This window comes from Bacillus rossius (assembly GCF_032445375.1).
Source record: "Bacillus rossius redtenbacheri isolate Brsri chromosome 9 unlocalized genomic scaffold, Brsri_v3 Brsri_v3_scf9_2, whole genome shotgun sequence".
Lineage (NCBI taxonomy): Eukaryota > Metazoa > Arthropoda > Insecta > Phasmatodea > Bacillidae > Bacillus > Bacillus rossius.
Genome location: NW_026962013.1, coordinates 31,184,821 through 31,207,607, shown reverse-complemented (window position 1 = coordinate 31,207,607; position 22,787 = coordinate 31,184,821). Strand labels below are relative to the sequence as shown.

Genomic DNA, 22,787 nt, shown 5'->3' with positions numbered 1-22,787 from the left:
TCAATTTATTTTCCACCCCATTTCCCACAATTTACAATAACACTTGCAACCCGCATAGGTAGTGCTGCCCAGAATGTGGCAGCACCTAGTCGACAATAGACAAGATTTATTTTGTTTACGAGTGTGGAGTTTATCCTGGCACCAGAAAATAATTCTCCGATCAGAGACCTGCAAAACTCGTGTTATTTTCTGGCAGCAGGATGAACTTTGCACACAAGTACACAAAAATTTCTGTGTTCCATCTCACATTTGGCTACTGCAACATTTAATCTTCCAGTCGGATTTTATTTTTAAAAGTAGTAATTGGTTCCTAGTGCAAACTACGTGTGGTAAAAAAGAACGCAGTTAAAATGTATAATGGTATGCAATACAGCCCCCCTTCAAATAGGGATAACAGACAGTATTCCATTGCTTAGAACTCTCCACGGCACAGCGGTTTGAAGCCCGGATCACGGGGCCCACAACTATCGTGACGACAGTACAGTTTGCTGCTCACCTGCAGGGGTATTACCTGCAGGCAGGGGCGTAGCCAGGGGGGGTTTTTAGGGGTTCAAACCCCCCCCCCCCCTAGCACCAAATCTTTAATTAATTTCTTATTCATCACTCAAACAAATTTAATATTAAAATTAATAAAAATTTTACCATCACAATATTTAAATTTAATTACCGAAAACTGCTAAAATAGCACTATTTTACACCTTAAAATCCAAATTTTCCCGGGGGAGAACCCCCGGACCCTCCGCTTTAATACGGGGGGGGGGGGATGCTTCTTAACACCCCCCATACACAAATCCTGGCTACACCACTGCCTGCAGGCCATCCAGAGAGAGGCACACACCACGGTTGGGTTTTGATGTACGTTAATGCTTAGGTTTACTCTGATATGACGAAGATTTCAAGTCAGATGTTCATGATACACAGGAAACGTTCTCAAGCTATGCGATGCACACACATCATAAACAGTTATGGCCAATGTTAACGTTTACAAGTTCTGGGGGTTTGAAATTAAATAATATGGAGAGGGGGGAGCCCCCCAACATATTTATTTTCCCTCCGGTGCCCCTTGGTTTCTCTCGATGGCCCTGGCTGTGACGTCTGTGCGACGCGAGTACCTGGCGACGACGGAGTCGGAGGAGGCGCGCGCTGACCCACGGGAGACGAGCACGGCGAGGCTCCACGGACGACCGCCTCGTCACTGAACAACGCGCGCCGCCCGCGAGACGGCGAGCGAAAGCGAGGCGCAGCCAAGTCCACGACGACGCGACGCGACGCGCGTGGGGTTCGCGCGAGAGCGCCACGGCGGAGGGGGAGCGCCTAGTACGAGCTAAGAGAGGGAGGGGGGAAGCTTGGCTGAGTCAACAACAGCACGGACCAACAAAGAGGAGGGGGGGGTGGAGAAAAGAGTAGACGGGAGGAGAGGGAACGGCCCATTTGTCTGTCTCTGACCGTGTACGCATGGGAAAAACAGGGGTGGGGGGGGGGGGGAGGGGGCAAGGAGGTGGCAAGTGTAGCGACGGCACAATTCCATCAGCCAAACACGCATACGCAAGTCCTCCTCCCGCCAGACACACACACACACACCCGGGGCCACCAACAAACAACTCCCGCCCAGAAGACGTCCGGCGCCGGTCGCGTGACTCACCCGGGGGAAACCTCGACCCTCCTCATGGTTGAGGCCAACCCTTCACCTAGGGCCAAGTCCAGTCACAGCCAGCTGGCAGCCCGCCTGAACAATCATGAATCATCCAACAATAGGAATATTTGCCAGTGGAACCGAGTTGTCAGCAGACAGCGTTAGGAAGTCAAGACACTCTCACAGAAATACTGGATTGTTGTAACCTATAAATTGTTTCATAGCAAATATTCTTGATTTTAAAGATTTGTATTTGTATTTTTAATTTTAGTAAAACAACATTTTTAAGAGAGTTATTTTTTCGAGTCAAGGGCGTCGCCAGGGGAAGGGGGTGGTAGGGAGGGGCAGTTGCACCCCCCCCCCCCCTTAAGACCTGGAGATTAAAAACAATGTAGCCAAATGCAAAAAAAAGATACACACTTTTCCCACAACTTGCCCCCCCCCCCCCCTTCCGGCCATCGGCTGGCCACGCCCTTGTTTCGAGTCTACATTACATGCCATTTATTGCATTTATTGGTTACTCCACAGAATACACCAGAAAAAAAAAGTCTTGTAAGATATTTACTGTAAATTAATTTGACTCTGGATTGGTTTCAAAAACGATATCCGTCCCTCGAAATTAGTGAAGTTGGCCATCACTGGTGACCATGAAAATTCGCGGTTTCATTTGGCGAAGGGGCCAAAATTCGAATACGGCGCACCTTCGTGCCAGTTCTGCTGTTCCTTCTGGGTCAGTGAGAAACTCTTATACTAACCAAAGAAGAATCGAATCACAGACTGACCATCCACCTGTGACGTGTTACAGGTCCAGTAGCCGATGAACAGGTGACATTTGCCCGAGTACGCAGTCCTCATACATCACCGTTCCAGGGGAGCGTCCAAGGCGTGACGCCGACAGCACGCCAGGGGGAGAGAGGGGGGAGGTCCGGCGTCACCCAACACCACTCGAGAACATGGACTCGTCCTTCGGTCCGGATCGAACCGCGACCCTCCACGTCGGAAAATTCACGTCATTGTTTTAGTTTCATCGCAATTCCTACGGTGGTTACATTGAACAACGGGAAAAATTTTGGCCTTTACAAAAGATTTCTTTGGAAACCAATTGACAATAAAAAGTTTGTAATACTACAAGAAAGATATTGTAACTCTGACAACTCATGGCTATGTTACGAAAGTTGTAGATCATATTATTAGTTTTTACAATAAAAAGGAATGGATTTAATATTGTAAACGGAACGAATTTAATTTATTTTTTGTTTCCACCCCTTTTTAAAACCCTTGCTACAAAGATTTGACTTATCAAACATTGTTTGAGACAAAAGTTTTAGATTAAAATTATAAGATTTACAAACCATTTGAACGGATTTGATAGTGTACCTGCTAAGGGAGTTATGCTTTTTTATTATTATTTTACGTCTCATTTTTTCAACTCCTTGCAGCAATGGTTCGACTAAACAAAATTTGTTTCGGACAAAAGTTTTAAATAAAAACTATAAAATTAATACAAAATTTGCAAGAAATCGATGATGTTCCTATGAAGGGAGTTATGTTTTTTTTTGTCCTCTGACCCTTGTTTTTTTAACCCCTGGCAGTTATGGTTAGTCGTATCAAAAACTTATTCAGACAAAAGATTTTGGTATTACTCCTACAAGTTATAATACTTTCAAACGGATGTGACATTTTCCATATTATGGGATTTACAGCGAGTTTTCTGTATTTTTTTTAAACTACCCCAATTATATATACATTTCAGATATTGCCTATTAACGAACTCGACCGAGATTTTACACAACTAGATTTTATGTATCAGTTTAAAAGTTATTTGTGAAAAATTGCGACGGTTATCGTGTTGAGTTAGCGATGGTTTTGGGGTCTGTGAACCATGAAACGAAAAACTATATAAAATTTTTTCGAAAGTCGCATTATGATCACGCCTACAATATGTAGTATTACTTTGAAATATACCTAAAAAGGTTACAATACAAATAAAAATTATATATAGGTGCTTTTAAATTTTATACTTTAGTGATTGATATTGAATACAGGTCCATATGCCTGAAAGAATTTATTTATTGTGAATATTAGTGATATAAATTGTGTGCATTAACTTTTTCATGTGTAGTTTCAAGTGTATTTATGTGAGGTTATGTTCCCATATGAAAAATTTATTTTCATTATAAATTGTTACATTATTATTTAATAAATAATTCAAATAAATTACTATAAACATTTATTGATTTTCATTATGAATTAAAATTCACCTCTATTAATTTACTAAATTTAATACATAATTAATTTCATATACGTGTTTATATTAATATTGACCACTGAGTATTTATTGAAATTTTAAATTTGATTGAATTTATACTTTACCAAACTTATTTATAACATCACTCCAGTCCTTTTTTTTTATTTTTCGTATTAGTTATTTGCATATAAAATTAAAGCTTGTTTTTATTACGCCAAGTAAGTATAACTTCTAACGCGCGAACGTAAGCACACGCATCCATTTTGTTTTTCCATATCAAGTCTTCTTTGGCGGCGTCCTGCAAGGATCGGCCGCTTTCTCCGCGGTGACATTGACCGGGGTGAAGCGTGCTTCGCTGGCGTCTCGGCGGCAACTGGTTGTGAAAGCTGACTCGGAAAAGGTTGCGTTAGAGCAGGAGGAACCGGCTGCTATTATGCACTCTTGTTAACCAAACAGTTCACTTTCCGTTTCTACCGGCTTTAGAAATTGCTATTCAAGGCCCGACTTCCGACTTCGTGCTGAGTTATGGCTAGAGACCCGGAAATTTCGCGAATTCTTCTGGCCTCAGGATAGAAGTCAAAGTTATAGGTGTGCACGACCCATGTTTACGTTCCCATTGGTTGATTTATTAGCGAGAACATTTTTATCCTTGTTATTTGGCACTACTTGATTCGCTTACTTCTCTCCTAGCTGGGCATCATTGGCTCACGGTCGTAGACGGGCGTGTCCAAACAGCTGCGTGCCAATCATGAACACAGTGCGAGAGTGTGAAGGTTTGCATTCTAGCTTGCGACTAAATGAATCCGCGAAATTTCCGGGTCTTTCTTATGGCTATGGCCATGTATTTTTAGCGAAAAGATATTCATGGACCAGCGGTGTGTTAGAACTTTAAAGCATTGTTGCCTGTGTTTCACGGTTGGCTGGGCTTACTCCAGGCGCGTGTGTACTGTCGGCACACCAATCACAGCCATCCATTGCGGAAGCAAACGAGTCCCGAACGGCCCGGCCAAACAGGGCAATGGCTTCTCTTACAGACGGCCACCAATTAATTACAAGGGAACAATCGCTAGCGCAGACATACCTTACTGCAGTATAATAAACGATAATTTTATTCATAAATAAATACATGCACCTTTTTATGGCATTTTTACATCATTACTTTAGTGACTAGCAAAAATTCGCGTTATTTTTACCACGATTTTATTAGCTTGACCTGTATGTATGACTGACAGGACAATGTAATAAAATCTTTCCATTAAATTTTTACCCACTTTTCGACGTCCGAATGTGATGAAATTTTGCATAAATATAAAGAACCTTTGACAATATAATATTTTGATAACTTAATTTCGAACTATGGGTTAATAACCATGCTTTTTGTGTATCCATGAGGTCGCGGCATGGTGGGAATTTGCCCCGGGGTCGACTGTGCCCCTAGGGGGTAGGGGGAGTTAAATATCCAAAATTTTGAAAATTTAATAAATCAATGCTTTTTAGATTTAGAGTTTTTCCAATCCAAAGGGTGAAAAATGTGCCCGGTGAAGGAGGGGGGGGGGGGGACATAAGGCCCTTAAATTTCGAAAATTTTAAAAATATATTCCCCCCTTGAAGGGGTGAGGGATTACTGACCATAAATTTCGAAAACTTTAAAAATGTTTTTTTTCTTTCGATGTTGAGTTTTTTCGATCCAAAGGTCGGGCTATGGTGTAAACTGTGCCGGGGTAGGGGTTAAAGCCCCAAAATCCTGAACGCTCCCCTAATCCGCCTTGGAGGCTGATTTTAGGAAACCCCGTGCTCAGTTAATGTGTTTGTAATATAAAGAAAATCCCTGCCGAGTTTCAAGTCTGTAGACATATACTTGAAATACGGTCAAGAGTTTTCAATTTACCTAGAACTCACAAATTTAGATCAGTCTTCCATTAAATAAGATTTTCAAAATGATACAAATTTGTTATTTTATGTCATAATAATTTTTAACTGGCAAGCTAAAACAATTGTCATCTTAATTTTTATTAATTAATGTCTGCAGTTCTGTGGTAGTGCTGTAAAGCTAATGTGCTGTGGTAACTATAAAGTAAGAAATGGGTAATGACAATTGTATCAAACATGGACGAATTGTCCATTTGAACAAATAAAGATTATAATAATTCATATTTATTACTTTTTAATTTGTTTCAATTACTCATACTCAATATTTTTATTTTATTTTGAAACTAAAAATAATAAAATAAAACTATAGTTTAAAAACTAAAAAAAAAAGCATTTAACGTTGAATGTACTAACTGTATAACTAAAAGCATGGGGTGCTTGAGACCATTCGTCTTAAATTTTCTATCAGTAATAACAATATGATTTGTAACGGATTTTCTATCACTAATCTCAAGATAAAGCCAATACGAAAATTTTAGGATATATTCATTACAAAAATGACTAAGTATATGAACGTAATAACATTAATGAACTTAAAATTCGTAATGGGGTGCTGGATATCATTTGTCTGAAATTTTCTATCCTAATTTTAGGTCATAGTCATTGCGAAAATGAAAGAAGAGAGCACACCACGCTTTTAGTTATACATAGTTGTGGTGTATTATTTGGCTGTTCGACAAAAACTTAAATTTAAATTTTATTTTTTAATTTTTAGTTCATTCAACAATAAAAGTTTTTTTTTACAATAATGTTTTTATGTGTAACATCTTCGCTCTCGGTATACGGCATTTCGTAGGAGTAATTTTGTGAATGGAACGAAGTCATATGGAACGAAAATGTGCAACCACAGTGCTGTCATCTGTAGCGGAAGAGTGACCCAGAGTTTACAAAGCCAAAGGGAAACTTTACGGTATTTACTGTTAAACGAATTTTAAGAAGATAGACAGTATTTCAGTAACATACATTGTCGAAAATAATGTCAAAAGCCAGGGTTTAGTATTTTTTAAAAATAGTTTTCTGTTTTATGGAGCCGTTTCATTATATAGTTTAAAATTTCGGTTTGTTAATAAAATTATTCAATAGTCGACTTAGCTGCTCCGGCAGCGAATTCTAGCGGCGTGAGCGGAAACTAGGTGTGATCTGCGTCAAAAAATGTTGTTGAAAACCCAATTTGCATATATTTTGCACGCCCAGCATTATTTTAAAGAATATAACGTTAAAATCCGTGTCCGAGTTTCGTATTACGTGTAATTGCAACATGAGAACACGTGGATTTGTTCGTTAACAAAATGAGTACTGAAAGAACTCGCTTGCATTTTTTTTTATATAAACAGCTTGGCAGTATTCTGCGTTATTATTGTTATCAGACGTAAGACGGCAAGTACGTTGACACACACGGTGCTCAGGGCTATAAATGAAAGCTTGCTTGCCGGACCAAAACGCGGAAACTGCCGAGGATTTCCGGACAAGTGACCGCATCGAAAAGCGTGCGAAAACATGACAATCAGCCGAAACGAAGGACAGCAGGAACTACTAACTATAGCAGCAGACGTGCATGACCTGAAATCGAGTACGATGAGTTCCCTGCCGGGGGGGGGGGGGGGGGGGGGGGGGGAGGGGGAGGCAGAACTGTGACCGGGAAGTGGCGTTGACCTTAGCCTACATGTCCACCACTGCCAGACCGAACAGAACAGCGACAATACATGAAGATAACGGGCGAAAGGGAGAACGAGAGGGGAAGAGAGAGGTCACCGCCGAAGCCACTATTCACTAGTGATTGGCAGAATCGATTTTTTAAACATTCGATGGGTAGGTTTTTTTTCCCGCTGTGTAACTCAAATGCATCGATACTTAAAGAAAATATCGATCATATCCCTTCCTCCTTGTCCATCAATGTCTCAAGCGCAGTACATATCTTAGTTGTTTTTTTTTTTGTATTTTATTTTAAATACAACTTTATTTGTGCTACCAGATGTTAGGCAATTAAGAAATAAAGATACATATTATTAATTGTATGGTCTAATGCATGCTTAAAATAAAGAGTTATATAATTACAAAACAGACAAAATTGGTTTGAAAATTACGCACAGCGATAATAGTTCCAGCCTTTTTAAAATCACTGTCAACCCAAGATTCTGTATTAAATACGTAAAAAAAAAAAATGTGTTCTGCAATTTCAAGTGTGTAATCGAATTTTCTCCTTTAAATAGATTTCATGATCGATTACGAAAACCACGCGAATTTAGTCATCATTTCCATTCACACCAGGGAATTTGTTGTGCAGCAGAACATACGAAGCTACTGAAATGGATGCTCGGTGGCTACAATCATAAGGGTAAAATGTTCGATTACAGTCGTTGGCATCTCTCTACGAGCACCTACTCGATGTAAAGCTTCGGTGCGAAAACTGTTCGACTTAATACTTCTCATTAAAACTACATTCAATAATCTAGCGAAATCACTTGGGGCCTGCATATTTCGCGAAAAGATTCCGAGGCTAATTTGAAAGTTAAATCACTGTCTGTGTTTCGTGATCGGGTGAGTTTCTTCCAGGTACATGTTGATTCTTATACATCACCAGCCACAGTAATCCAGTGCGGAAGCAAACGCGTCCTGAGTGGCTCGGTCAAAACAAGGCAGCGACTTCTCTCGCAGACGGCCGCCAATCACAAGGAAGAAACTGCTGGTGCGGGTGCGCATACATTGTTGCAGTCTATTAGGCGTTCAGATTTCTTTATTTTTTTCGCGAATAATGCCTGCAAACACGAGGAGCTGGAATACTAAGGGGAATGATTACTGCTATAGCAGTATTGCCATACAAGAACTATTTTTGTATGTGTATCTCGCTACGAACAGCAAAGCAAACGCCCAGTCATGCGTTCGTAAACCATACGCACAATCACCTGCGAGAAGTTAATGTTGACGTGAAGCTGTTTCGAGACCCGTCTGTCGCAAAAACATGTGAGTCATCTGGCCATCTGGAACCCACTAACCTTGGACCCAATGTCTTCGCTTCGCTCTACAGATAAGCTACTGTGTAGATAGCAAGGAGCTTAACACAGGCAGTGCCAGAAGCTACCCGGATGAGAAATGCGCATTGTTACATATTTCCTTTGTAAATAGAACAGATAGATACATTCGTGTAGAATCACAGATATTTGTATATTTACAAGAAAACAACTGTCGCGCTGCAAAATAGTGTTCGCATCAATACTGGGTTCGGATCCTTACCCGGTCATTTATGCTTTGTGTTGCCCCAGTGCCTACAATAGTTATTAAAGTTATTTGTAAACCGTTCATTGAATATCTTTCCAGTATTAACTGCGCACATTAATAAGCATAATAAAACAAAATAAAATAAAATTATTTAAACTTTTCCATGGTTTAAAAATAAATCATTATGCTTAAATGAAACATTAATTAAAAATATAAAATTATGCGCCAATTTTCGCAAAAAAAAAAACTCAGTATTATCTAGAAAAAACTTATCTCATATATACGAAAATACCTATATCCATGTGTTGCACAAATTACAATCTATTTTTGTAGTATTACAAACTATTTCTTGGCAACTGGTTTCCAAAGGAATCCTTTGTAAAAGTGCAGAAAATCTTTTTCTGTATGCTAAGACCCTGTCACACACTGTCCAACTTTCACTTCCAACGCCTTCTAATATGTTAGTAAAATAATTTTAAAAAGCTATGCCGTCACCGAAAATATCACTAGCGCAGCCAATTTTGCTTTACAGGTTGAATTAATTGAGGTTCCATCAAATATTTTGTGTATATGACCGGTTATAAAATATTTTCGATGTTGGACGAAATCAGTCAATCGGTATAACGCCCGGTGAAAACATAAATTACGTCCGTTTCCGCCAGAACCAATAAATTAAGATGGCGGGAAGTCCATAGGTAATTATGAGGTTACATAGATGAAATAACTAAAAAAAAAAAAGCATAATGAATGTCGCACGTAAAATAATTTAAATGTAAAAAGCAAATGATGTGTTAATGATCTTTAAAAATAAAAACATTAATTTTCTTGAGTAACTAGTAGATATTAATTTTAATTTACAATTTGTTTTAAAGTTAGAATGTGCTAAAAAATCATAGAAAATTCAAAATTTCCATCCATCAATTTGATGTAGGCCTATTATTCTTTAAAACACTATCGTCAAATATTTATGGAGACGAAAATTTGACATTATGATAGGGCCTTTACCAACAAGCCCGTATTGCATAAGGAGGAAGGAGAAAAGTTACCAACAAATACAATTTCGACTGCACACGAACATATTCTCAAGCCGTAACGCTGAATCACTCTTTAAGACTTGCTTGGAGGTGCGCGACTGAACCTTCAATGTTTCTCAGCGAAAGGTTTCGGCGACGCACTGAAACAGTCTAGTCCTGAGCAACAATTACTTTAGATTATCGCGAATAAATTTTGAGATTAGCTATGAGTTAAAACACTGCAAATTCGTCTGTGTTTCTTGATTTTTTGAGTATTTTTTATCTCTCCATATACGTGTATCCTGCCAGCACACCAATTGCACTCATTAATTGAAAGTAAACGCGTCATAAATGGCCTGACCAAATAAGGCAATGGATTCTCTTGCCGTCAGCACCAAATCAAAAGCACAGTTGATGAGGACATGCATTTTTTCAGTCAACTGGGCGTTCAGATTATTCTGCGAAAAATCCTTGCCCCTAAGTGTTTTCCGCAAGTGATTTTCTAAATAGCTAGCACGGAATAAACAAAAATACCACCTAACCATGAGTAACTAGTTTTAATCGTCGTTATTTAAAAATAAATAGGTACTTCACTAACTTCCGCTGCAAGAAAGCCTGCAAACTTTTTATTTTCGTGTTTCGGTTTTTTAAAAAATAAACCTTCTAAGAATTCGGGTCAAAGCTGTTTTATATCCGTGGGTGTTCCGACATAAAATCCCAAACACAGGGAGAGCATTCAGTGGCTAGGGTTTAAAGGTCAGTTCTTTTCCGCTATAGACCCACCACACATGAAAATTACGCTTCTTTCCTTCTGGTTGGTAGAGTGGTTATAATCGGAAGTTAGGCTTCTGTGGCTGGCTGGAGCTGCTGGTGCAATCGGTGGCCACTTGTATTCTGGTTGACTGAAATATCTGGTCACTCAGGGGCGAAACACTCAGTTCTCAGGCGAAAGTATTTAAAAGCTGGATAACTGCCAAGACTCTCCGTAGAAGAATTTCACCCTGATGATGGCGACTGCGATGTCAACCGAAACTGTGAAATTTTTAATTTGACCGCGTCTAAAACCCACATGGAAGGAACTAAAGGGTAGTAGCATAAATTAATTTCTTTTTAATAATTTTTTTTCATAATATTTTTAATAAATTCATAATCCCACCAAACATATTGTATTATTTATACAAGGCTTTTTATAATAAACAAGCCATTATTTAATGGTTTTTCATGAACTTAATGGCAAATATTAATGTCCAGTCAAACATCTAATGATAACATGGAATCGTGTGGTATACAGTTTTGGATTAATCTTTCGTATGTAGCCTTCGGTTAAAACGCTTTAATTTAGTATATCATTCATAAATCAATTATAAATTAAGTTTTCCCAAAACCCTGAAAAAACTAAGGTTTCAGTGGGTTTATGGAGGCCTAATATTTATTGATTTATGAATGATACATAACTTACATACTATCGTGTTTGAACATGAATGATGTATATGAATGGTTAATCCAAAACTGTATACCACACGATTCCATGCTATCAGTAGATGCTAGGATTGTCATAAATATTTGCCATTAAGTTAATAAAAACATTAAATAAGGTCTTGTTTAGTAGAAAAGTCTTTTTATGAACAACCAGCCTGAGTTCCCCTCGCTGCTCTCGGACAAAGCTAACCAATACCTATCAAACCGGAATCGGAGGTCCCTTCGAAGATCCAGAACCTTCTGGGACATTCTAGAATATTTTAGAACATTCTGAACCAAAGAGAATATTCTGGAACTTTTGGAACATTCTAACGCAGTCTCGAACCTTATGGAATATTCTATAACATTCTACGACATTATAGAATATCTGGAACATTCTAGAACATTCAAGAACATTCTGAACAGTCTCGGTCACTTCGGCACTCGATTCCCAGCTGACATCTCATAAGAAGTCCATTGGTGCGATACCCTCTTTTGACACCCATATATCCCCGAACCCAACCCCTGCAGTTCCAAACCGAAGCCTTCTTCATGGATGGGGGATGGAGGGCTACCACCCCATACACCCCCATGAGGCTGCGGGGTTGGGTTGCGGAGTTATAGCGTCACGCAATGACAAACCACTGTTACATGTATTGTGTAGATTTATTAAGTACGGTTGAATTATTGATTTAGCTTGGCTTCTTATTTGTAGCCGTTTCCTAGGCGAATCATTCACCGACGTTTCGGTCGACATTGCAGTCGCCATCGTCAGGGAGCAGTTACCTACTGAGGTTCTTACAAGTTATCCTGCCTTTACACACTCTCGCCTGAGGGCAGGGCCGGTGCAAGGTAAATTGGCGCCCTAGGCGAAAAACCTTAATGCCGCTCCCCCCCCCCCCCCCCCCCCCGGCCGGACACCCCAAAAATTTTTTCCTTGCCTCAAAATACATCACGTAAGCCTAAGATTTTGTCAACAATCAAATGTAAGCAGGCTTGTATTTTTTTTTTACTTTTTTACTTATTACTATTACAAATCATAAACAGGTCACCGTGGACTTTAAATGATTACTTATATAAATATAAACATTCCAAACTGTTACAAAAATAAATTTTCATCTAGTTTCAATAATCGTTAAACATATTATATCAGCGGTTATATGTCGTGCTGCGCCGCCCCAAGCTACTTGGCGCCATAGGCGGTTGCCTAGATCGCCTGAATGGACGCGCCGGCCCTGCCTGAGGGGAAGGTGCTTCCTGATTGGCTGCGAACATTATGCATTATTGATTTGTTTAAAAATCACGAAATAGTATGAGCAGAACGATTTAGGATGGTTACTGCACTGTTAGTAAGGTTCTGCCACGTAGCTGGGGCGCGGACTGTCTCCATGCCTGGTCCACGGACTTGATTGGCTGCTCGCACTCCCGCCGGGGGCCCCGCGGATGGGGCGCAGTCGCCGGTGATGAGGGGATGCCCCCAGCGCGCTATCGCCCGGAATCTCCGCGGCGGAGGGGCAGGAAGCGACCGTCCGCGGCGCCCAAGCCGTGGACCGGCTACCAGCAGAGCCGCCATTGTCAAGGCCCGACTGCAATCGCAAAGTCCAAAATTGTGCGTGAGCCTCTGACGTGATGGATGGCGCGGACGATGGTCCTAATCTCCCCGTGCTTGAATACACTCGTCAACTCGAACTTTTTTTTGTGCCCCAATCTGTGTCCTTTGGAAGCGTATAAGGAAAAAAAAAACGCTCGTAATATTGGCTGTTTCCTGTTCCCCGTTTCAAAAAAAGGCAAACAGAGGATAACGGACGATGCGGTAGGAACAGGAACCCAAAAAAAAAAAAAAAACCAAAACGCTGTCCGTTTGCGACCGGCGGTGTTTCGAAGGCCGAACACACAAATTTATTTTTGGCACGTGGTTATAATTAATTTATTAGCATTTACTTTTGCCTTACCGGATACGAGAACTAAATATTAATGAACTCTTACAACCTTCGCAGGTTAAATTAATATTCTAAACTAAACCGCATTGTGATTTACAATGCGTGAAAACAATAAACAAAAAACATCGAAAAACAGATATTTTGGCGGTCTATATTTACTGCGTTCTGATGACTACTTTAAAAATCAGTGGATTTAGACGACAGTGCAGTTTTCCGTGCGGCAATGTGACGTAATTCATATTAGGATGACACGTGCCGCTCACAGGTTCGGACTGTTGTAGACGGGTAGTGAAGCACATCCACACCTGCTTCACGTTGATGAATGTGCCATAGTTCTATGACGACCCTGAATCAGTTATAAATCAGGATACATGGGCATCGTCAGAGTGGGGTGGATGGTGCCATGGCCCCCTTCTAGATCCAAAATGTTTCTCAATAATAATGCAAATCATTAACCACCTTTAAATGAATCAAGCATGGCTCAATTTTTGTTAGTTTAATATGCGATATGAAATAGTAGCCGTGCCATTAAACACGCATTAAGACTTAAAAACCATAAGCAGTGGTACATAGTCTAAAGATCTGTCTTTCTTAAATATCAACTTTCATCTAAGAATGTTCAGCTGCAGCTTTAAAAGACATACTTATAACTGCCCTGGGAAGCACTTTAGACCATAAATCGTACAAATGTTTTCAACTTATTTTGTCGCGATAAACCAGCAGCTGAAGTTTGCCCTAGTACGAAAGAATTAGGAAACCAGGAAATACCTGAAATAAAATTGCACGAATTATAAAAAGACCTCTAACTGGAATTTTTGTTTTCTTTTATGATATAAGTAATAATTATTCTAGTGTATTTCTGGTTAGTTTTTGTAACTAAACGATTCTATAAAATGAAATTATATTTACAATCCATGATTATTATTTTTAACTATACAGACATTTTATGTTGGCTTGAAATAGATATTAGCATTGCATGAAAAAGTATTTACACTAAAGTTAAATATATATGATTCTGATTTGGGTTAGAATTCCGGGTTGCGAACTGAAATTTTGCAAATTTTAGGTTCAATCGAAGCCGCATGTCTGGTATTTCAATAAGACACGTAACCAATTTCACCATGGGCAAAAATGCTACATAGAACAAATTATTAATACGCAACGACTCCTAACCGAAATGGATTTCAAAATGCAGACGACCTACAAACACAAAAATTCCACGTGTATAACCTGGTTACATTCTCGCCCGTTTTCACTGGCTGGAATTAATGACCGCTCAGTTCATGCAGATTTCGCGAAAAGATTCCCAGACTAGCTGAAAGTCAAAACACTGTAGCGTCGTCTGTATTTCGTGATTGGGTGAGTTTCTTTCACATACATGTAGATTGTTACAAAACCAATCATAGTGAGTCATTGCGGAAGTAAACGCGCCCTGAGTGGCTCGGTCAGATAAGGCACCGATTTCTCTCGCAGACGGCCGCCAATAACAAGGAAAAAACCGCTGGGGCGGGTATACCTCGTTGCAAACTAATAGACGTTCGTAATTTTTTTTGCGAAAAATGCCTGCCCTTAACGACAGATAATCCAATCATAAACTGTGTGTAGCTTGGCGAATCGGTTAAGTTAACAATAGCAAAGTTTTCAGTTGCAAACCCACCTTTAGTCACGGCTTTAGTCACGGCCGTGACTGCATAAAAAAAAAGTGTGGCGCCCGAGCCACAGCTCCGTCCAGAGAAGGAGGAAGAAGGGGCCATGTGTCAGAGAGAGAGAGAGAGATAGAGAGAGAGAGATCAACCCACCGGACGTGGTTAATGAGACGTCGCAATTAGAGGCGATGACCACTGCGCTTCAACCAGTCGGATTGTGTTACCTTGCAAGACATATGACACGGGAGGCGGAAATACATGTTTATGCGTTGAGACTGAAAAAAATTTGTGGATTCAACGACCTCTAGGGTAGACTCCACAATCCTCTGCATACTCGGGCAGATGTCACCTGTTTATTGGCTGTTGACTTGTGAGGCATATCAACCGGGTAGTCTGTGATTGGACACCGCCTTGGTTTGAGAGTTTCTCATCGGTCATCGGCTATGGTTATGGGGCAAACATACATAGGGGCATTAACATTTCGCGAAAAGATTTCGAGAGCACCTGAGAGTTAAATCACTGTAGCAATGTCTGTGCTTCGTGATTGGGTGAGTTTCTTTCAGAGTTAGAAACCAATCACAGTAATTCGGCGCGGAAGCAAACGCACCCAGAGTGACTCGGACAAAACAAGGCAACGACTTCTCTCGCAGACGGCCGCCAAGCACAAAGACAAACCGCTGATGCGGATACACCTTGTTACAGTCTAATAGGCGTTCAGTTATTTTTTTTTTGTGAAAAATGGTTTCCCCCAACCATACAACATGAAACAAGTCTGTAATTTAATTTATGAATAAATACGGTAAGCATACACTTACGCCAATAATTACTTTATGCCAATATGGATCCCAACAAATATGTTCGTGGCGAAAAAAAACTTTTTTTGTAGTCTTAATGACCTCAATATTTAGTGACAAAAATTTATCTTTCATTAATAACAAGAAACCTGAAAATTTCGTGATTTCATTTCGCGATATGCTAAAATTAAAACAAACATACCTTCTTTCCAGTTCTGTTATTGGCTCGCAGTTTAACCGAAGGACTCTGGGTCAACGAGAATCTCTCAACCAAAGCAGTGTCGAATCACAGACCACCCAGTTGAGATGCTTTACAAGTAAACAGCCAATGAACAGGCGACATCTGCCCGAGTATACAGATGATTTTGTTGGAGTCTGTCCTAGAGGTCATTGAACCCGCGAATTTTTCCAGTCCCTACTGATGAGTAGAGACCTGCTACTTGTACACCAACAAGTCGGTGTCTATCGTCCACTTGATTATGCCAAATTTGAATTTTGTAATGTTTTAATTGGTTTCTTGTCCTTCGGTACGTGTCATAACTATGGTCCAATGATAAAACAGTTCAAGAGTATAATGGCAAGCATTCGATCCTCTCTCCAAATAATAATTTTAATTTTGAAAGTCTCCACAAAAATAAAGCCCCCTTTGTGGACTAAACAAATTGATTTTGCTGTAAACGCAAAGTGTTTTGTGGAGTATATATAGACAAAAGTATTTTGTAGCGGCCACATGACAGTTACTTTATTTTGTTTCAGTTTACACGGAGGGTATTAAAATATATTACATAGTTTCCTTGCAAGACTAATTCTTTCACATATAAAGAACATTGCCAAACTCTTAAAACATAATTTCAAACATTTTAAACAATCTTTCAGGATCATGACTAGAGACCCGAAAATTTCGCGGATTCTTCTGGCCTCAGGATATAATTCAAAGTTATATGTGTGCTTGACCCATGTTTACTTTCCCATTGGTTGATTTCTTAGCGAGAACATTTTTATCCTTGTTATTTGGCACTACCTGATTCGCTTACTTCTCTCCTAGCTGGGCATCATTGGCTCACGGTCGTAGACGGGCGTGTCCAAACAACTGCGTGCCAATCATGAACACAGTGCGAGAGTGAGAAGGTTTGCATTCTAGCTTGCGACTAAATGAATCTGCGAATTTTCCGGGTCTCTAATCATGACGAAACAACTCGAACGCCAGCTGGCGTTCCACAAGTGACGTGTTCCGTCATTACGTCACTGATTCGATATTAGCGCGGCCCATCGCTTGGACTTTGGTGTGTCGGTATTTTCCTCCCCGTGACGTCATCAGACCTACCACGTCACTACATGCGCTTTCTGGGACGGGTCCTAGCAACAGACCATGGCCGATTCCTGAACTGCACGACCACGTGTGCGACGAGACGTTAAAACTAAAATAAACAATATCAAGGCAGAAGATGCGCTTGTACGTCGTCGCCGGCGCAAGGCCGAGTTCACGCCGAGATCCGCAACAGAAACGCAAGACCATAACCGCAGCGAAAGTAAAGAGAGACTGAGACATCACTCCCATGTCAGTTAAGGCCCTGTCACATTGTCAAAACTTCGCTTCCAACACCTTCCAACATAACGTTCGCAGGCTTTCACGACCATTGTCTGAAGTAGCTTGGCTTTTGGGTTGTAGCTTGTGCTTCCTTTTTCGTTGAATGTGCGTAGTAAAATCTGTAGTGACTGAATATTTACTAGTTCAAAACCTCTTGGTGTTGCTAAAAGATTTTTCAAGGTCTCTTGATCCTTTAGTATGTATAAAAAATTTCACGATGGTCTAATTGACTGTAATTAGCTAACGACGAAGAAGTTCATGACGTCCGGAAATGACTAGCCTATGCGTCTGATATTGTTCATGACTCGGTCTCGTGGTCCGGAGACGCTTGGCCTGTATGTATGGCTTTGTACATGAACGGTTTAGAGGTTATTCAGATTATCGAAAAACTAGAATTAAATGTTAGGTAATGCGACAACGTATTTAATTCGTCGGACAGGTATATTGTATTGAGTTTTATTTTTGTAGAGTGAATGATTAATAAACTCCGCGAAAGGTAATGGAAAAAAGGAATCTAAAATTTATTTTATATTTCGTTACACTTGTCACTGGTCCAGTATCGAACCAAGGACAGGAACTGATCGAATCAATTTGTATATTGATTGTACAATTTTTTTGGTGAATTTTGGAATTTATCCCGAATTTCTAGCTAAATAATTACACGATTCCAAGATGGCGCCCAAATTTCAAGATGGCGGGCACCTCAGTAATAATAAATGATTACTGCACTCTAGCGGGTTGGAATAAAACTAGCGTGATGGTAATGCACTCTATAAGATGAGTACACACACAATATGGTGTCCTCCAGCAGACGAAAACAAGATGGTGGCAATGTCCTCGAGCAGGTGGTAGCTACTGGTAGCATGTACTAAACTCAAAATGTCGGACCCATGATGGTCGTCAAGGTCAAAATCAAATTTCAAGGTCAAGGTCAAAGTTCAATGTCAAATGTCAAGGTCAAGATCGAATTTCAAGGTCAAATTTCAATTTCAAGGTCAAGGTCAAAGTTCAATGTCAAGGACAAATTTCAAGGTCAAAGTCCAATGTCAGCAGTCGAAGTCAAAGGTATGGTGAACATAAAATTATACTAACATGGTGTCAGCACACTATAGCAGACGAAAACAGGATGGCGGCCTCCAATGGACGAAGACAAGGTGGTGGACATGACGTCATACCAGTTGACGATATATACCTTGGTATTGTTGGTGAGAGGTCAGTCTAGGTGGCATTTTTTATTTTTTGCTCTTACCAGTTTCGAACCAAGGACGGGAATCGATCAATCAGTATTCTAATACGTTAATTTTTTGATGAATTTGAACTTTTTTCATTAAAAATGGATCAAAAATAAAGATTTTCAAGATGGCGTCCGTAATGTTAATAGATACAGTGGTGAAATATTTTCAAAATGTCGGGTGTGCCATAAGAAATTTTTATTACTTTTAATTGGGAATTTTTTAATACATTAATTAATTACTGGTTTACTCTCACCGGAAATCGAACCGAGGACCGAAATCGTTTAAATAAATAAACATTTGAAGTAAGCGATTTTTTAAATATATATTTTTTGGAATTTTTTCGGAATTTCTAGCATTGAAATTACAGATTTTCAAGATGGCGGCCATAACGATAATTGCTACAGTTACGTATTAATACAAGATGGCGGTTATGTCTCGAACAAGTGATGATATTATTACTTCAAATTTTAAAAAAAATTACAAGTCCGAATATGCATGAAATTTCTAAATAAACCTTATTTAATTCTCAGTTTGGTAACTGTCTCGATGGCCGTGCGGTTAAAGGCGTATGTTTTTCAACCTAAAGATCAGAGCGGTAATGGTTCGAATCACAGCACTACCATTGTATTTTGCAAGAAATATTACATTTAATATGTAGATAAGGACCATATTAGCTCTGGTAGGTAATGGAACATCGACCTTATGTGATGATACAGAGTGACGCTCACGCTCTCTAGGAACAAACAGCAGACACAATGTCGGTGGTATCCAAGATGGCGGCCTCCAGCGGAACAGAAAAAAAAATCAAGAACGATGCTGGCGCTCTCTAGGAACAAACAACAGATACAACGTCGAAGGTATTCAAGATGGCGGCCTCCAGCAGAACAGAAAAAAATCAAGAGCGATGCTGGTGCTCTCTAGGAATAAACAGAAACAAAGTCGACGGTATCCAAGATGGCGGCCTCCAGCGGAACAGAAAAAAATAAATATGGCGGTTGTGACGAAAATTTCATCAAGTGTGAGTGGGGCGCTCTATTTAAAGATTGCGTGTCCAATATGGCGGATCCAAGATGGTCGCCAAGGTCATCATAGTCAAAGGTCAAGGTCATCCAAGTAGGCCCTCGCGACGTCATCGGAGATGTAAGTTCCAAGGCAGCAGAAACCGCCACACAGAAAAAAAAACCTGTACACTCGCTCCTCGCGCCAGCGCCATGTCTCCCGACATACTTTCCTATACTACTCTGTACATTTATTTTTATTTTGTAACGAATATTATTGAGAGTTAAATTTATACATGTAATTAGTATATAAAAGTTCCTCCTGGCACAGGGTTCATAGTTTCAAGCTAGTTTTAAGATATGGGAGTTAGTCATGGAGCTGGCCCGATAACCGATCAAAGCACACGATACATGCGACCCTCTCCCTGCGCGGCTAATTCCAGAATGACTAGGCGTGTAGGCTTCGGGCTGAGACGCACCTAGGTCCCTCCCTAACAAGGGCCCCTCCTACAATACACTTAAGTTTTTAGTTATACTAGAGAGAGAAAAAAACAGCAAAGAATTTATATATTTTACCACCATAGAGTATTTTAAATAACGCTTTCCTAATCAACCTTTCATTTGAGTTACAATAACCTAACTTAAATCTACCTTCCTGAGAAAAAAAAAAAAAAAGAACTATATTATTTAGTACACTGACCGAAGCTAACGTTGCCTAAAATTTTACTTCAGGTAAACTTCGGAACTGTTTCGGGGGTTGTGGTTGCGGCTTTCACCCCTGTGAACTGCAGGCTGTCCAACGACTGGACAGCGCGTGCATACAACCACCTCGGGCAACACAGCGACAGGAGGAGCTCACACGACGATACTATAGTCAAAAGCGTAGCCAGGGGAGGGGGTGGGGTTTAGGGGTTCAAACTCCCCCCCCCCCCTCCCTTTTGCACCAAATCTTTAATTAATTTCTTATTCATCACTCAAACAAATTTCATATTAAAATTAATAAAAAATTTTACCGTTACAATATTTAAATTTAAGTACCGAAAACTGCTAAAATAGCACAGTTTTACACCTTAAAATCCAAATTTTCCCGGGGGAGGACCCCCGGACCCCTCGCTTTAATACCGGGGGGGGGGGGGGGCATGCTTCTTAACACCCCCCATACACAAATCCTGGCTACGCCAATGACTATAGTAGATAGTGTAGAGTTGCAGGCAGACGCAGTCGGCCCGCTGGGGCCTACCTTCGGCTTCCTCTCCTCCACCGACGGCGGCGAGGGTGTCGCCGGCAGACATCCTCCGGCGACCGACGAACACGTCCGCCGAGTGGCCATCCCCGCCTCGGGTGGGGGGTGGCGCGGGGAAGGAGGGGAAGAAGGGGCGGAGCTCAGACGGCGTCGTCGGCGTCGTCGGCGACGTCATGGCCCGCGGTTCACGCGAGTTCCCCCTTGCCGCGTGGACCTAGAGATCACGCTCACGCTCACGCTCACGAGAGCGACAGTTCCTCGCGTCGCGAATCACTCCAGGGTCTCCACCGCAAGAACCATGCGACCACGACTCACCAGCGGCCGTTTGTCACTATGAAATACCTACGTGTCGAGAGAGAACACGCGTCGAGCGGCAGTTACTTACGAACAGGCGTGCATGTTAATGACAAAACTGCACCAAAAGTTGTCATCGGTTTCAGTGCCGGCCACACAGACTAAAAAAAAAAAAAAGAAGGCGCAGATGTCGAACGAACCCCAGCCTGTGTTACGTCCGCGAGGAAGAGAACAGTTTATGAACATGTACCAGATCATGTACATTTTATAGATCGTCTATTGTTCTTATTTTTTTTTTTCGGTGCGCTTACCCACAAATTTAGTACGTTTTTTTCCCCCTTACTCTGTAGGAGAGCCAATGTTTCCTCCCTAAACAATGCCAGTCAAATCTGTTCTGGGCCTTTATTTTCCATCACCAACGACTTTAAGAACATTTTGAGCAGTGACATTAAACGAAAGTAAATTAAGAAATGAACTACAAACTTGTTTGTTTAAGTTAAATGGACCACTTTTAACAAAAAACAAAAAAAAAAAAAATATTTGATACATATTACCGTTTCAGATCACATTAATTTAGCAAGCCGTGATAAAAAAAAAAGAACGAATACATTCTGAGTTTTTTAATCGTGAGTTAGAATGACATGAAAGTGTAAACATTATATAAAATAACTGACAGTTTAATCTAATTCATATAAATGTATTACTTTGAATAGTAAACATTACATAGTAAATTAATAAACGTGTTATGTGGAAGCATTACAATTCTGGCTTTGTTTTATAGACTGCAAGCTGAGACCTAAAAATTAAAGATGTTTACAACACCTAAGTATATATAGGTAATTTTACTTTTAATATTTGATTTTAGTTCAGAAGCTTTACATTTCGAGTTGATTTACAAGAGCGCATCAATATTGCAAAAATTATCTAAGTAGTTGAAAACAACAGATAATAAAATTCAATCACTTTTTTCCTTCTGATCTAGTACCGTCTCCCTGCCAAAGTTGATACGAAATAGTTTCGCGCGGTGAAGACCCTGGTGCTGTCGCGTGCAGAGCCACGCACTTAAGTCAACTTAACTATGTAGTCACCCTCTTTTCCTGCTTGTTTAAAGTAAAAAAAAAAAAAAAAACAATAAGCATGCCACAACGGACGTTCGGATTTGGTTTTTTTTTTTTTTACAAACTTTTAACTTAAAAAAAATCGTATTGTTTAGCGATTGTGGATTTTTTTTTTTTTTTTTTACGTTGAAAAAGACGGAGATGTTCTTAGCAGAAGCGCGCACACTGAATTTGAAATTAAAAAAAAACAGTTTTTCCCGCAGTTTATATGTCCTCAAACATTTTACAGTAATTTCTCACACGGAATGTTCAGTAACTACACTCGAAGCAGAGCGTTGTAAGAGGTCCCAGTTCCACCGGCAGGCGACGCGAGCGCAGCTCACGGCGCTAGTTCACCGACTGGCCGCTCGAGGGCGACACGCGCTCGCCGCAACTCGCGGGGAGTCCCGAACGTCTGAGCGCGCGGAAGTGCGGCTCCGGGCAGCAGACGGGGA

At 40.4% G+C, this 22,787-nt stretch overlaps 1 protein-coding gene across 10 annotated transcripts in view; it reads right to left on the bottom strand.

Moving 5' to 3' along the window:
* The window catches only part of LOC134542929 (phosphoinositide 3-kinase adapter protein 1), a 101,450-nt gene extending 78,703 nt beyond the window's left edge, over positions 1-22,747 (bottom strand). For 3 of the 10 annotated variants that reach the window (XM_063387527.1, XM_063387528.1, XM_063387529.1), the window contains exons 1-2: positions 22,324-22,406; positions 20,939-21,155 (exon numbers count right to left, since the gene is read on the bottom strand). In XM_063387527.1, the coding sequence (XP_063243597.1) occupies positions 20,939-21,155; positions 22,324-22,374 (268 nt within the window). In that variant the 5' untranslated portion in view covers positions 22,375-22,406. Of the gene's footprint in view, positions 1-1,112; positions 1,289-20,938 lie in introns of those variants that run through there. The other 7 variants (XM_063387531.1, XM_063387532.1, XM_063387533.1 and 4 more) reach the window with 7 other exon arrangements.
* Positions 22,748-22,787: the final 40 nt, after the last annotated feature.